This window comes from Oncorhynchus clarkii, chromosome 18 (assembly GCF_045791955.1).
Source record: "Oncorhynchus clarkii lewisi isolate Uvic-CL-2024 chromosome 18, UVic_Ocla_1.0, whole genome shotgun sequence".
NCBI classification, from domain to species: Eukaryota; Metazoa; Chordata; class Actinopteri; order Salmoniformes; family Salmonidae; genus Oncorhynchus; species Oncorhynchus clarkii.
The window spans coordinates 19,424,135-19,440,386 of NC_092164.1; the positions used below are offsets into that span (position 1 = coordinate 19,424,135).

A 16,252-nucleotide genomic window follows, 5' to 3' on the forward strand; every position below is an offset into this window, starting at 1 on the left:
GGGATATTTCAATTGAGCCTTTATTTGACACACTGAACTTCATCTGACAGTTGTTCCATCTTTGATGTCTTGTTTAAATGTGATCTCCCTACTGATGCTCTGATAGTGTGTTAACTGGGACAGTTCAGCTCTAATTAGGACTCAGATAGATAATTCGACGTTGGTTCTATAATTATCATTGGGAAATACAGAACTAGGACTAGTGGAATGAGTGCGTGTGTCCGTGTGTGCGCGCGTGTGTCACACAGCAATCGCACAATAGGCTACATTCCCAGATTGTTCTTTAAATATGGGACAATGGTTATTGATTTCTTATTTGCAATTGTTTAAAAAAAAAAGATCAGCGCGCAATTACAAATAATCCATAGATTAAAAGTATCTGCTTAGACAGATCCAATCTCATAGCCTACAATAGTCTACTGTAGGTAGCGTTTACTTGAACACAATCACGAGCTTCTGCTTATTTCCCAATACAATGTTGCCTCGATGTCTGTTGGCATAACAAGATAATAACCTTGCATAATTACCCCTTTACGCGGGACTTTGAATTTCTGGTCTTTACAGCTAGACGCATGCGCATTGGGAGGCATACTGGTCAGTCTCCGAAGCAGCTGTTTTAGGGTTTGAAATTCCAACATGGCAGTGGCTGTGGTCAGTGTTGCCTGCGCTAACTTGGAATGGTTTTAAATCCCACGCAGCCTCACTTAACCCACCGCACAGTCATTCATCAGCAAGCTCTACCGTGGATCGATGTTGCTCTAACCCCAGAGGTCGACCTGTCGCACATACAGGTAAGCCTTTCCAGAACTGGATTCGAGATGTCCGCAATTAAAGTAGCCGTTATTAGGCGAGTCTTGCCTTAGCAGGGAACCCAAGCGCTTTATCCGTAAAGACACCACCACCCTCCGAGACGCAATGAATCATAAGGGATTTAAGCAGGCACTGTTAAAAACAATTTGTATTGCTTTTGCAATGCATTTATCAACGAGTTTGTTCGTTTTAGGATCGTAAAGTAGCGCATTTGCGTTTTGGATTAGTGTCACTTAAAACCGCATGGGTATGTTGTGTTCTTATGTAGGCTATCCAATTGCTATTGCTGGGTTCGAATGACACTGCTTATGTGTGGGGGGTGCTGGGCCGATATTTGAATTGTTTCAAAGTAGACAACTTTTATACATGCATACGGTGATTACAACAAGTATCCCTATGCATCATATCAGTCGCATCAGCGGATGCAATGTCACAGTCCTTGTGACACACCATCGATTGTTAAAGCACGAGAGTAGCCTATGCTAGAGCTTGTGTATTTTTATTAGGCGAGAGCGATATCACCACAGGTAACTTTCTCGATAACATAATAACAGCAATCAATGCGCAAATTATCTGGTGTGAACCAAGTGGCTGCACCATCATATGATTTGCTCCCGCCTCTACAGCGCTATCCAACTGCGTTTTGCTGCCAGGGTCCACTTTCCTTGTAATAGTATGCGTGTAGGTTAGATGAGTATTTAGTAGCCCTGACTAGAACGACTCACGTTAAACTGAAATGTGAGAGTGGGGAGTAGTGCTTCTTATGTAAAACAACCTTTGGAATTCCTCCTCGTCCAAATTCCAATTCCAATGCTCTCTCCTCTTCTTCCCCGTTATTCGCAGCGAGAAATGATCAGTAGCAGCAGCGTCTATGGTAGGTTATTTTTTTCAATCTTTCATTTGATTAACTGTTGTTATTTTTAAAATTGTGTTTGTTTTGACCGTGCTCGTTTCTAAGCATGCGTTTTGTGTCAGTTTCTTTAAAATAATGACAGGAAATATAACTGATGTATGATGAGATATGTTGCACGCGTGCACATTGTTTTGTGAGAGTTTAGCAATGAAGGCCTACATGTTGATTTTTCCATGCTATCATCCTCAGGCTTGTGTCCAAATTAAAACAATAAAATAAAAGTATCATACTCTATCTAGGCCGAATTGTTGCCACTCTCAGGAAAGCAAATTATTACTATAGTATACATAATGGAATATTCCTCGCATCAGATGGTCGCTGTGAATGCAAACGGACCCTTGGCGTTTGTCTGTGCTGGCTTTGAATGCACATCATTATGATGCCGATATGTTTTCGGAAATTGCTGCACCCAGAACCCCTTTCAAGCGCAGAGCTTGGGCAATAGTAGGCTAACAGGAATGTCTCCCAGGTCCACTTGTTATGTAGGCTATATTCAGAATATATTAGTCTGCTTAAATTATGACTAATATACCGGTAAACGTGTTATACTAATCTTCAAACGTTGTTATTACGGATATAATATACTAGAGTATTATCAAATTATTAGAAGAATAGACTGCAAGGTTAGCTTTTGTTAGTCTCAGGTGTGGCAAACAAACTGTAATGTTATCCAAATATATCAATCATTGATCAGTAATTTGTTTTAAGATAATGATTTTCTTATACCAGAAGCCTACCCTACAAATAAGAATTATAGAGTGTAATTGATTATTAACCTCATCAGAAATGGCAAACAGCAGTAATTAAGCAGTTATTAATAGCACATTAAGAGGCCATCTTTGTCACCATTAGGCCTTTTATCAACATGGAACACTGAAATATATAGCCTAGTTAGGCTATTAGACACATATTTAAAATTGATAAAAGAATATTGAGATATTTTGCATCAAAACCAAAATATCCTGAATGAGCATGACAATAATTTGACTTCATCCTGAATATATGAACATAGAAGATTTAGGCCTATCCCATTTCTGGACTGGCTTTGTGACATTGATCCGTGTGCATCGTACACACTGTTGTGTGAGGTGTGCAATTCAAAAGGGACATGAATGAACTTTAAAGTGAGTCACACAAAAAAAGAATGTTTGTTCTTTAGGTAATGTAGTATAACATTCATCGCAGGGTAGGCCAGATAGAATGTTTATGCATCAACTCTAATTTGTATTTCCCTGTATGTTCAAATAGGACTTAGCCTACTGTCTTCAACGTCAACATGTTGTTAATTTGTCACTATGTTTTCACTTGTTGTTTTATACGTGGTATAGAGATGAATGTTAATATTAGCCTCTCTCTCTCTCTCTCTCTCTCTCTCTCCCTCTCTCTCTCTCCCTCTCTCTTGCTCTCTCTTAGAAACGCATCACATTTCGGGGTGTAGTTAGTCACATATGTTGGTTGACTATCCTTTTCCACGCCCTTACTTTACCAATTCATTCATTTCATGTAAATCCACTGTATATTTGCTGAATGATAGAATAGATTTGTTTTCATTAGATTAGCCCACATAATGCAACTTGTTATAGTGTAGGCTAATACAGCCAAGAACTTCTCTGGAATAAAGATGAAGACTGTTTCAGATCAAGGTATTCCGTTGTATTGCAAAAATGTCCCTTGCTGTAATGCAGTTGCTTGATTCGTTCTCAAATGTATTTTGCTCGATATATGCAGCACATCTGTATTCTGTTTTCGATTCTATTACGCACATCATGGAGCCTGTTGGCAAATCCAAATATCTCAGTGTGGGCCCCTACAGAGGGGTGGTCTCTTGTCGCATAAGTCAAGGCAAAAGCCTGTGTGAACATTAAACACTATTTGTTCCTTTAAAAAAAAAATCAGCCCAACTATCTGTACTGATATTTACTGGATTTCATTTGGTTATTTCCTAAATAAGGAAGTTGACATTCTACGCTGTTTAGTGTAGTGATGGATAGTTGGTATGCACTGAGCAGTCCCCTAACAGTGTGTTTCTACCCGGTGGTTCTCCTGATAAATTGATAGAGTGAGGGAAGTTGTGGAGGCTACAGGCACAGAGAGTGACTTATACCCTGTGTCATTTATACTGGCTGTTGCTGATGTAATGAGAGTCGTGTGTGTGTGTGTGTGTGTAGGTGTGTTGGATGTATGTGTGTGTGTGTGTGTGTGTGTGTGTGTTTGTGTGTGTGTGTGTGCATTCACTCTCACATAGTATTATAATGTTGTACTAAAGATCTAAACACGAAAGTTCACTTATCCACTACACATCCCTACTATATTAGAAACTGAACTGACAGCACAAATGATTCCCCTCATTGTGTACGTATTTTATGTCTCATTTTATGTCTTTGTCAGAAGCGTCGTAATAGTTGCTCAAAGAGATAATGAAGGGGATAGTAGAGATATTAGAGAGGGTTAAAGAAAACGGTCTTTGCAAACAGAGACACTAATAAACAACAGTCTCCTCACGATTACTTTGTTTATCTAGCTAGTGATTTTCCCTCTGACTCAGAGTGAATACAGAGAGTGGTTTGGCGTTAAGGCTAGCTGGACTATTCCCTGTGGGACTAAAGACAGGAATTAGCCTGACAGTTTCAAAACGTCTGTAATGTTTACCATTAAAGAAGCCCCCTCTCTTCCAAAATGACTCCCTTGCATATACTGAACCCTGGGGAATTACTGCTGTGGAAGATGTATGCAGATGGATTCCTTGTAATGTTAAGGAAAGAGACACTTGTCAGACGCTCTCTCTCTCTCGCAAATATCAGTGGACTTCTCTCGTCTGCCGCTCCTAACAAAGGCCGGCTTCAAATGAGATCTAGGCAGGGTTGTCATCTTTTAGCAAATATGTTAAGTGTTGTCTTTTGTGCTCTCTCCGTCTCAGCGAGCGAGGAATGACCCCAAGGGAGCCTGGCTCATGCAAATCCCTCTCTGAGTCTCTCTCTCTCTCTCTCTCTCTCTCTCTCTGTCCCCAAAAACTAGTCCCTGGACTTGTGGCAGCTGGCTATGTTGTCTTTGTGCGTGTCTCTCTGTGTGTGCTGACAACCCTCTCAGTGATCTAAGTTAGAGAGGCACACAGCGCTGGAAACGGGAGGCAGCTGTCTGTTGCTACACTGTCTGTGAGACGAAGGAGCGTTCGTTCTGCTGCTGCAAAGATGAACGGCCGCCAATCCGTAAATCCTTGACATCCAGCCTGTCCCTCCTCGCTCTCCTCCTCCACCCCCTCCTCCTCTTCCTCCTCCTTCATTTCTTTTGGATCAGTCTGTCAGCTCTGGCTGTCTGTTTAGATGTTTTTTTTGTGTGTGTTTGGTGTTCCTCTGACTGACAGTGTATGGGCAAAGGCATTCTTTTGGAAAGTATGATAGTCCCAGAGACAAACGCCTAAATCCTTCCTCTAGCCATTTGAACAGTGATCTGTTTGTTCTTCCCCTCCCTCAGACTGTCATCATGCTGTTATCATTCTGAGTGCTGACAGCCCTGTGTCTTGTGGGGGTTTTAGGAGAGAAAGAGGTCTCCTGATGTACAGTATCTGGTTTAGCACAGTACAACTTTTACTGTATCTGGGCTAAGAGCAGATATGCATTGCCTTCAGAAAGAATTCATACCCCTTCACTTTTTCTCCCCATAATGTCAAAGGGGAATGATGTTTTCTGACATTTTCACAAATTAGTACAAAATGAAAAGCTGAAATGCCTTGAGTCAATAAGTATTCGACCCCTTTGCTATGGCAAGTCACATAATAAAACAAGCAGACATTTGATACACACTTTGGATGGTGTGTCAATATTAGAGGTCGACTGATTATGATTTTTCAACGCCGATACCGGTTATTGGAGGACCAAAAAATATATATTTGTAATAATGACAATTACAACAATACTGAATGAACAATGAACACTATTTTTTAACTTAATATAATACCTAAATAAAATCTATTTAGTCTCAAATAAATAACGAAACATGTTCAATTTGGTTTAAATAATGCAAAAACACAGTGTTGGAGAAGAAAGTAAAAGTGCAATGTGTGACATGTAAAAAAGCTAACGTTTCAGTTCCTTGCTCAGAACATGAGAACATATGAAAGCTGGTGGTTCCTTTTAACATGAGTCTCCAATATTCCCCGTTTTAGGATGTAGTTATTGTAGGATTAATAGGACTAGTTCTCTCTATACCACTTGTATTTCATATACCTTTGACTATTGGATGTTCTAATAGGTACTTTAGTATCGCCAGCCTAATCTCAGGAGTTGATAGGCTTGAAGTCATAAACATCGCTGTGCTTCAAGCATTACGAAAAGCTGCTGGCAAACGGAGGAAAGTGTGGTTTGAATGAATGCTTACGAGACTGCTGCTGCCTACCACCGCTCAGTCAGACTGCTCTATCAAATGTCAAATCATGGATTTAATTATAATATAACAAACACAGAATTTCGAGCCTTAGGTCATTAATATGATCAAATCTGGAAACTATAATTTCGAAAACAAAACATTTATCTTTTCAGTGAAATACAAAACCGTTCCGTATTTTATCGAATGGGTGGCAACTCTAAGTCTAAATATTGCTGTTACATTGCACAACCTTAAATTTTATGTCATAATTATGTAAAATCCTGGCTAATTAATTGCGGTCTTTGTTAGGAAGAAATTGTCTTCACACAGTTTGCAACGAGCCAGGCGACCCAAACTGCTCCATATACCCTGACTCTGCTTAAACTGAGCGCAAGAGAAGTGACACAATTTCAGGCACCGCATTGATTATATGCAAGGCAGGACAAGCTAGTTAAACTAGTAATATCATCAACCATGTGTAGTTAACTAGGGATTATGTTAAGATTGATTGTTTTTATAAAATAACTTTAATGCTAGCTAGCAACTTACCATGGCTCCTTGCTGCTTGCACTCGTGTAACAGGTGGTCAGACTGCCACGCAGTCTCCTCGTGGATTGCAATATAATCGGCCATAATCGTCATCCAAAAATGCTGATTACTGCATGTTATGAAAACCTGAAATCGGCCCTAATTAATCGGCCATTCCGATTAATCGGTTGACCTCTTATCAATATACCCACTCACTACAAAGATACAGCTGTCCTTCCAAACTCAGTTGCCGGAGAGGAAGGAAACTGCTCAGGAATTTTACCATGAGGCCAATGGTGATTTTAAAATGGTTACAGAGTTGAATGACTGTTGTAGGAGAACTAAGGATGGCTCAACAACATTGTATTTACTCAACAACCCCAACCTAATTGACAGAGTGAAAAGAAGGAAGCGTGTGCAAAATAAAAATATTCCAAAACACGCATTCTGTTTGCAATAAGGCTCTAAAGTAATGCTGCAAAAAATGCAGCAAAGCAATTCCTTTTTTTGTATTAATACAACACATTACTGAGTACACTCTCCGTATTTTCAAGCATGGTGGTGGCTGCATCATGTTGCGCGTATGCTTGTAATCGTTAAGGACTGGGGAGTTTTTCAGGATAAAAAATAAATGGAATGGAGCTAAGCACAGGCAAAATCCTATAGGAAAACGTGGTTCAGTCTGGTTTCCACCAGACATTGAGAGATGAATTCACCTTTCAGAAGGACAATAACCTAAAACTCAAGGCCAAATCTACACTGGAGTTGCTTACCAAGATAACAGTGGATATTCCTGAGTGCCCAAGTTAGAGTTCTGACTTAAATCTACTTGACAATCAATGGCAAGACCTAACAATGGTTGTCTAGCAATGACCAATAACCAATTTGACAGAGCTTGAATAATTTTGAAAAGAATAATGGCCAAATGCTGCACAATTTAGGTGTGAAAAGCTCTTAGACTTACACTATAAAGATTCACAACTGTAATCTTTGCAGGTGCTTCTACAAAGTATTGACTCAGGGGTGTGAATACTTATGTAAATCAGACATTTATTTTATTTAATGTTCAATACATTTGCAAAAAATGTCTAAAAACATGTTTTCACTTTGGCATTATGTGGTATTGTGTAAATGAAAATAAATAAATGTAATATATTTTGAATTCAGGCTGTTACACAACGGAATGTGGAATAAGTCAAGAGGTATGACTACTTTCTGAAGGCACAGTACTTTAGGTATCACCATATACCCAGTAATAAGGGGAGGGATGTCTTTTTTGTATGTGTGGATGTTTTCATTATGGGGACGATAGTCAGCACTTTGTATTCATTTAGTATTTTGAGTATGCTATTTTGAGTGGGCCCCATTATTGTCAAATCTATTATATATATTTTTTTTAACGTAAAATACATTCAACATGTTCACATAGTGATGGATCCATTACAAGTGAGTTTCAGGGAGGTTTTTTTCTGACTTTGCAATTGGTGCAGAAAGACAAGTGTGAGAGCTCAGGTGTGTGTTGAGATTTGTGGTTGTAAATTAGTAGACAAGTAAACAAATCAGTGTGTGGCCTAGAAGGGAAGCAGTGTCAGACAACAGTCCACTAGTGACCATCTACCGTTTAAAACACTTTACCCATCATGCAACTATACTCATCTGTGAACACCGAGGCAGACAGCACACATCTCGGGAACATCGCACTGTTTCTTCATCCAGAGTTCAGCTAAATTCACCTTGGTGTGAATACAGGAATTAAAAGAATATCTTCCCTGTGCAGGGCAAGTGCTCAAAGTGTTTGAAGTTCACCTGTTTTTTTGATGTCATGCACCATTTTCATAGGTTTAATCAAATCGAAGCTATGGATTTTTTTCTCCTCTCTTTTTTTCACTGCTCATTTGGAATTTTAATCAGTAATTTCTCACCCCGCGTGGCTTCTCTCCTGCTCAATCTCTCCATACTACCCATGGCTAAGATTCTCTCTTAGATATTAACACATTCTACCGGGATGATGGGAAAAGTTAAATATGCTAAAGACTTATTAAAGCTAACGTCCCACTACCGGATATTCGGCTTCGTTAGATCCACAATAGACCACGGCTTATCCTGTACATTGTATTTTCAAATGAGACCTTCTGCAATTCTAATTAAGTTATTGATATGGACATCTGAGTTAAACGGTGCATTGATATGCGAAGCGGCCTCGCGTTCATTTGCCTGATGAGGGAACCAGTTATTAAACGATGACTGCTTTTTTCAGGGCTGCTGGGGGGAGAGAAAAAGACAGCAGCAGAGAGAGCGAGAGAGAGAGAGAGGGAATTGAGTCATCTCTCATCTCTCTTCTGCCTGTGATCTGATCTTATATCTTACTCTGTGTGTCTCGGCTGGTGTACAGCTTGATTAGGCAGACTATCATTGGAGAATCGCGCAATCTCTCTCTCTCTGTCTTTCTCTTGTCAGCCGCGGTCAAGTAAGTCCCTGTCTGGCATTTTCATTCACCCAGCCCCTCTCTCCGCAGAGCTGTGTATGTGTGTATGTGTGTGTGTGTGTGTGTGTGTGTGTGTGTGTGTGTGTGTGTGTGTGTGTCTGACAGCTTGGCAGGTTGCCAGGGGGTGGCACAAAGGACCTTGAGTGGCTGGGCTGGGTGTGTTGTGTGTGTGTGCGGCACGGCCAGCACGGCAGCCTGTGGCCTGTCTCCGGGAGGGAAGGGTGAGAATCAGACAGCGAGGACGGAGGAGAAAAGTGTTTTGTAAAGTGCCGCGTCCAGCAGAAGCGTGTGCATAATCAGGTTGATCTGCGGGGGACCTGTGGAGAAGGGCGTGTGTCTGTGTGTGGCAATGCGTATGAAAGCATGTTTGTATCTTTGTGGGTGTGCGTGCCTATTTATGTGTTAGAGTCTCTTATCAGCTTTTGTGTGTTTTGTGTCGGGTGCAGGGTTTGGCTGCATGGATGGCTAATGGTTTGGCTAATGTAGGATGGTACTGTATGCGCTGGGTAATGAGATGCAGCTCCGAGCTCCTCAACCTGGTTTCATACATTATCCATATAGGCAGATACACGCGTGGTATTGACTTTTCAGTGGGTGTGCATTAGTCGTGGGAGTTGTTTTGCGTCAAAGAGGCAGAATCTTTTTTTAAGACAACCGATTCAATTGCTTCCATTATTTTAAAAAGGTTTTGTTTGACATGTAGGAAATATGTTCTCTTATACTTTTAACTCACCACTCGCTTGTTTTAGTCTTATTAGATGGAAAACATGCATAAAATCAGTGTGTGTTCTTCTTGTATGTGTTTCTGTTCTTAGAGTGTGTATGGCAAAAGAACCTCATCACATTTAGACAGAGTGTTGAATTGAGAGACTTGGCCAACTTCCACCCTCCACCCGGTCGACACATTCATCCTGTTCTCCACACTCCTCCGGGCCAATGAGAACCCTGGGGGGTCTCAATGACATGATTACTAATGTGTGCTTTGGAAAAAAAGACTGCCGTTGTGTCCTGCAAAGCTCATAAACCACTGTATGATTTGCCCATTGTTGTCAAATCACTTTGCTTTCGCCAGGAACTAGGCATTTCACTGAGGGCTTAATGCTTTTGAAACCATCCGCGACGTATTCGAGTTCCTCTTTTGTTACTTTGGCCGGGAAACTGCCAAGAGCGCTGCGCTGAATATTGTTGTCAGGAAAGAAAAGGGGGGGTTTTGCCAGAAGAGTCCATTGAGCAGACTGAATGGACCATTCATATTTAAGAAGAATTACCCAGACGCCATATTGTTGGCGCAACAAGGCTAAACGCTCTCCAACAAGGGCGACATTGTGGGTATTTTGGCGAGTTGTGAAAGTGTAAAAGGCATGGGTCCTTAAAAAAGTTTTAAAAAGAACTGCGGTGGGCCGTATGAACGGAATAAAATCATTTTTGCAATATTATGAAAAGGGAGTGTGAGTATTTTTAAAGTGGTAGTAGATAGGACTGGTAATTGGCAGGGACCTCACGGTACAATATTATCACCATACTTAGGTGTCGATACAATATGTATTGCGATTGGAAGATGGGAAGAAGATGGAGAACAAGCTATATTGGGAAAATGTAGTTTTAGTTAAGGTACAGCCAACTAGCGCAAAAATAATATTGCAATATTGTCGAAACGATATGACACGAAATATCGTCAAAAATAATATACCGATATCTACAGTAACTATCGATTTTTTCCCCCCATCACTAACTGGTAACTGTAGATTTATCTTAGGGTCAAACATATTTGTCATTTTAGAGATGGCTACAGGTGATAATTTTATGGTTTATCTTCAAATCACCACATTAAATTCACAATGTATTGTTAAGTAAGCAAAGGTTCACTTACTGTTTGCTGCTCCAAAATGGGTTTTATTGAAGCTAGTGATACAGCAACATTTCAACTGACCCATATTTGTCCTGTGCCAATGTCAGTTATCCCTCTCTTTCCATACATTTTACAATGTAACCCAGTTATTTGCTACAGAACACTTTTCTCAGCATTCTCCACTGATAATTCTAATAGCAGAATATTCTTAACAACCTTTAGAAGGTACTACCCAGCTAACACATTTTGGTTCCAAGAACGTTGTAGGAAAACCAAAGGAGAACCCTTAGGGAATGTTCCGGGAATGTTCTGTGCTAGCTGGGTACAGTACCACACCTTTGAATTTGTTCTGTAAGCACTAGAATCCCTGCTCCCTTGGAAGGCAGTCCAGTCCTGTTTACAGTACGGAATTAGCTCGCTAGGCTATAGGCCTTAGCATAATGTCATCTAGTCTAGGGCCTTTATGTCACCCTGGCCATGCATTCACCCGGGTATTAATCACCACTGTGGATCTACGTCTTAGAGGATTATCAAATTTATTGTTTGGCTGCCCGGGACTGTAATGGGTGTTTAATTACTCAATAAAAGCGCTTTTATGGATTCCAGTCCTCCCGTGGATCGAGCAAATGGTATTGATCTGGCTCTCCGCTGCAACATGATCGCCTGTGAAGGAGAATTAGAGCTGCCCGCCTGCCTGCCAATGGTCCTGCTCGTTCATTAGTAGCACATTACATGCCGAGTTGGTTCAGACATAAGATTGGTAAGATCAGGGTCTAGACAAGACAAACAGTTAGCTTCTGTACCTTAAACGTGTAGATTTCAATAGAATCATAATAAATATGGTTATGTGGTGTTCTGTCAGCACAATCAAGACTCTCCATTGACTTGCTATTGCCGAGCTGAGATAGAGTTCAACTCTGAGATGTCTACCTGCTAAACGGCTTGTTTCTGTAATCTGTATGCCCATTGTGGTCTGTCTCCCAAGCACAACGCTCACAACGCCGTATTTCTCCCAGCCCTCCCCCGAACGATTACAGGGGTGTGAAATCATCCTGACACGAGGGAAAATGTATGTGTATTAGATTATAGTAGTTGAGTGCTATCTTTAAGGAAGGTGTTCCATTGTGTGCGCGTGCATGCGCACATGTGTGAAATGACAGTACCCCAATATCTGTTTTGCGACGTCTTGATTTTTAGGCCACAGCTGAATAACTCGATAAAGACTACATCGAATCCTTAATTCTCTCATTTGGGGTTCACTGGTGAAATCATTGGAGAGTAAGTTTATAGGTCACCTAAGGCAAATCAATCTTAGTCTCTCTCATATCTTCAAGCATTTCAAATGAATGTTTCCCCACTTAACAGTGAGACAGAGGAGTCAGTGTGGAGATGTTAGTGAAAAAAAGAGAGGACTGCGTAGTGTGGGGGAGACAGACCTCGACAGACCATAATAGCAGCATTGTCCAATATGGACTACAGTGCCTTCGTAGATAAAGGGATTTTCATGGCGATTCACTTGAACACAGACATGAGTGAAATGTGCTCGGACTGTGGATAATATGAAATTATTCTCACCTCTCGCAACTATAGTTGAAGTCCTGTGTACTGTGCTGCTGGTCAGGCATCTTTTGTGGTTGTATTTAATAGATATTAGATTTAGAGCTTAGTGTCTGTGTGCGGCCACATCAGTCATCAACCACACTCCATCACTTGTAAATAACCTGAGATGATCATTACTTCAGTCCCGGGGTCGTTGTTTTCCACCATTTTTACATTGAGGAACACAACATATCTTTCAGACTGTCAAATATCCCTAGCTTCCATTAAATATCATAAAGATTGCTGTATGGTGAGCAGTCAAATCATTATTTTGATTAAAAGAAAAACGAGGCTCATTTGACGTTGAATGGGTTATCTACATACTTGTGTGCACTTGCATTTGTCTATGTCTGATTAATGTACACGAGCAATCTGTAAACATAAAGATATGCATATTCCCTCCCCTTTTGCCCTCATGTACCCCCCACCCCACGCCCCCCAGTACCATCTCTGTGGTCAGAGTGAGTGTTGGGGAAGACTATTCATTTCGTGCCGAACCAGTGAACTAAGTAATCTGAATGTGCAAGAGGGACAGGCCCATTGGTTTACAAATCAATTGGCTGCATGTCCATGCCATTAGGTCGACATGTTACGGACGCAGTAAGAAGTGGTCGTAGAGGCAGGCTGTGGTTTGTTCCCCTGCTCCCCTGGACTTAGTCCAGCTACTAGACTCGCTTATCTCTGTTTCCATTCATTCTCTCTGTCTTTTCTTCGCTCCACCACTGTTTGGCTATTCTCAGTGGATGAGTGCTTCAGGGGATATTGCTTACCGGAAAGTGTTTGTGTTTGTGTTTGTGTGTGTGTGTGTGTGTGTGTGTGTGTGTGTGTGTGTGTGTGTGTGTGTGTGTGTGTGTGTGTGTGTGTGTGTGTGTGTGTGTGTGTGTGTGTGTGTGTGTGTGTGTGTGTGTGTGTGTGTGTGTGTGTGTGTGTGTGTGTGGAGAGAGAGGAGATATTTTGGCCAATGAACCCTTGTTTAGCTCCATCCTCCAGCTCTGCTTTCTTGGAGTGAGTAAGTGCTCCCCAGGGAGAGAGGGCCGTAGTTTACCCAGGCTTAATGCACACGCACACACACACACACACACACACACACACACACACACACACACACACACACACACACACACACACACACACACTGGCTCAGTGATGTGTGTTGCTGTGGGATAGAAAACAAAAGTAATCTTAACAGATTCCCATTTGGACACGGCCTCATAGCCTCATTTTACTTGGCTGAAGTCAATTTAGGACTATGTTTGGATAGCTAACTTAATACACAGTTCAAAATTGCCCCCGCCCCTATAATAAGGCCCATAGCAAAATGTTATATGTAATTCCCTACAGGTACCTGTCTGAGCTAGTCTAGCTGGGCTAGGATGTTGTAATTCACTACATGTTGTCATGTACAAATCTTCCCAGTGTGAAATAGTTCCCAATCGTTCTGATTCTGAAGTCATGTTGTAAACATTTTCACAGCGTGGAAATGTTCCCAGTCAATAATTGCACGCGCATCTGTGTGGGTGGCTGAGCTCGTGCATATGTTTCTCTCACACCTCCTCGCCCTTGATTAGCTGTAAACTGGTCAAAATGACTTGTTCTCAGAGATGTGCAGTTTTAATTTGTTTGTATAGCTAACTAACTAACTAACAAACAAATATATGCACTGTCAATCGAAAACGTAGGCCCCAAGTCTTTGCAATCGCAAAAAATCTCTCCTCACATCAACCCTCAGCACTTTGGCATGTGAGTCCGGGTATTTATATGCTGACCTCACGCCTCAACAAGCTTCTGATTGGTCAAAGTCAATACTCCTGGCCACCATTGACTGGCAGATGTGTGAAGCAAATGTGCATGCCCACAGAACAGTTTTAGAGGCCGAGGCAGGGTGTGAAAGAAACATCCACACGAGCTCAGCCATCCACATAAAAAGATGAGCTCAGCCATCCACATAAAGAGATGAGCTCAGCCATCCACTACAAGAGATGAGCTCAGCCATCCACAAAAAGAGATGAGCTCAGCCATCCACATAAAGAGATGAGCTCAGCCATCCACATAAAGAGATGAGCTCAGCCATCCATATAAAGAGATGAGCTCAGCCATCCACAAAAAGAGATGAGCTCAGCCATCCACAACAAGAGATGCCCTCAGCCATCCACAAAAAGAGATGAGCTCAGCCATCCACAAAAAGAGATGAGCTCAGCCATCCACAAAAAGAGATGCCCTCAGCCATCCACAAAAAGAGATGAGCTCAGCCATCCACAAAAAGAGATGAGCTCAGCCATCCACAAAAAGAGATGAGCTCAGCCATCCACAAAAAGAGATGAGCTCAGCCATCCACAAAAAGAGATGAGCTCAGCCATCCACAAAAAGAGATGAGCTCAGCCATCCACATAAAGAGATGCGCATGCAATTATTTCATTGGGAACATTTTCGCGCTGGGAGAAATAGTACAGCACGACGTCACAATCAGGACACAATCAAAACGATTGAGAACTATTTCACACTGGGAAGATTATTACATGACACAGGAACCTGTGTGAGCTAAGCTAGCTGAGCAACATACTAGTCCAGCGAGCCTTGCTCACCTGGTACTCTACCCTGCACCTTAGAGACCTCTGTCCTATGCACATGGTCATTGAACACTGGTCACTTGAATAATGTTTACGTAATGTTTTACCCACTTCATATCTATATACTGTATTCTAGTCAAGGCTCATCCTATATAACTACTGCCGTACACACCTTTACTATTCATATACTGTCCATACTGTCTATACACGACATTATATACATATACACTGTATATATTTATACTCCCGACTCTGACATTGCTCTTTCTTTTTCTTAATTTCGTTCTTTTTATTTTGGGGATTTTTGTGTATTGTTTCGTATTGTTACGTATATTGCACTGTTGGAGCATGAGCATTTTGCTGCACCTGCGATACCATCTGCAAAATATGTCTAGCAACCAATAACATTTGATTTGATTTGTAATTGGGTGTGAGCTAGGCTAGCATGGCTATCATGTTGTAATTGGTCTAATGTGTAGAGCTAGGCTAGCTGGGCTATCATGTTGTAATTGGGCTAATGTGTAGAGCTAGGCTAGCATGTTTTAATTGGGCTAATGTGTAGAGCTAGGGTAGCTGGGCTAACCTGTTGTAATTGGGCTAATGATTAGAGCTAGGCTAGCTGGGCTAGCATGTTTTAATTGGGTTAATGTGTACCTTGTCTTCGAGGGTCAGTCAAGTGAGCGTGTCAGTGTGGTGTGTCACATTTCCTTTCCTTTATTTTACTTTCCTCTCTCATGCTCTCTCTTTCTGTTAGCCTCCCCCTCTCTCTCTCTCTCACTGATTGTCTGAAAGTGTGATCACAGTAAGGTGAAGGAGATGACTGACTTATTGCAGTACTGTGTTGTCCAGAGGAAGGGGGCTCATAGCAACTGATTTTGGGTCAGTTATTTTCACCAAAGCTAATGATGTCATCTCCTCAGCACCGTTAAGTTTCATTACACTCTTTCACTTTGACCCTTGCGAAGCCATTTCAGACGTTCTCATTCAAATCAATGTCCTTGTTTTTTGAAGTGAGATACTGGTCAACTGTTTGATGGTGCTCACAAGAAAAGTGTATTTCGAATATCCGCTTTATACTGGTTTATCTGTAGTACAGCTTAGACCACTCTAACATCTATTGGGTACATTAACAGTGAATG

At 41.4% G+C, this 16,252-nt stretch overlaps 1 protein-coding gene across 2 annotated transcripts in view; it reads left to right on the forward strand.

Annotated features, from left to right (window-relative positions):
- Positions 1–619: 619 nt before the first annotated feature.
- The window catches only part of LOC139372510 (fidgetin-like), a 39,613-nt gene continuing 23,980 nt past the window's right edge, over positions 620–16,252 (forward strand). The window contains exons 1-2 of one of the 2 annotated variants that reach the window (XM_071112237.1): positions 678–791; positions 1,654–1,684. In XM_071112237.1, the coding sequence (XP_070968338.1) occupies positions 678–791; positions 1,654–1,684 (145 nt within the window). Of the gene's footprint in view, positions 792–1,653; positions 1,685–16,252 lie in introns of both variants that reach the window. The other variant, XM_071112238.1, reaches the window with a different exon arrangement.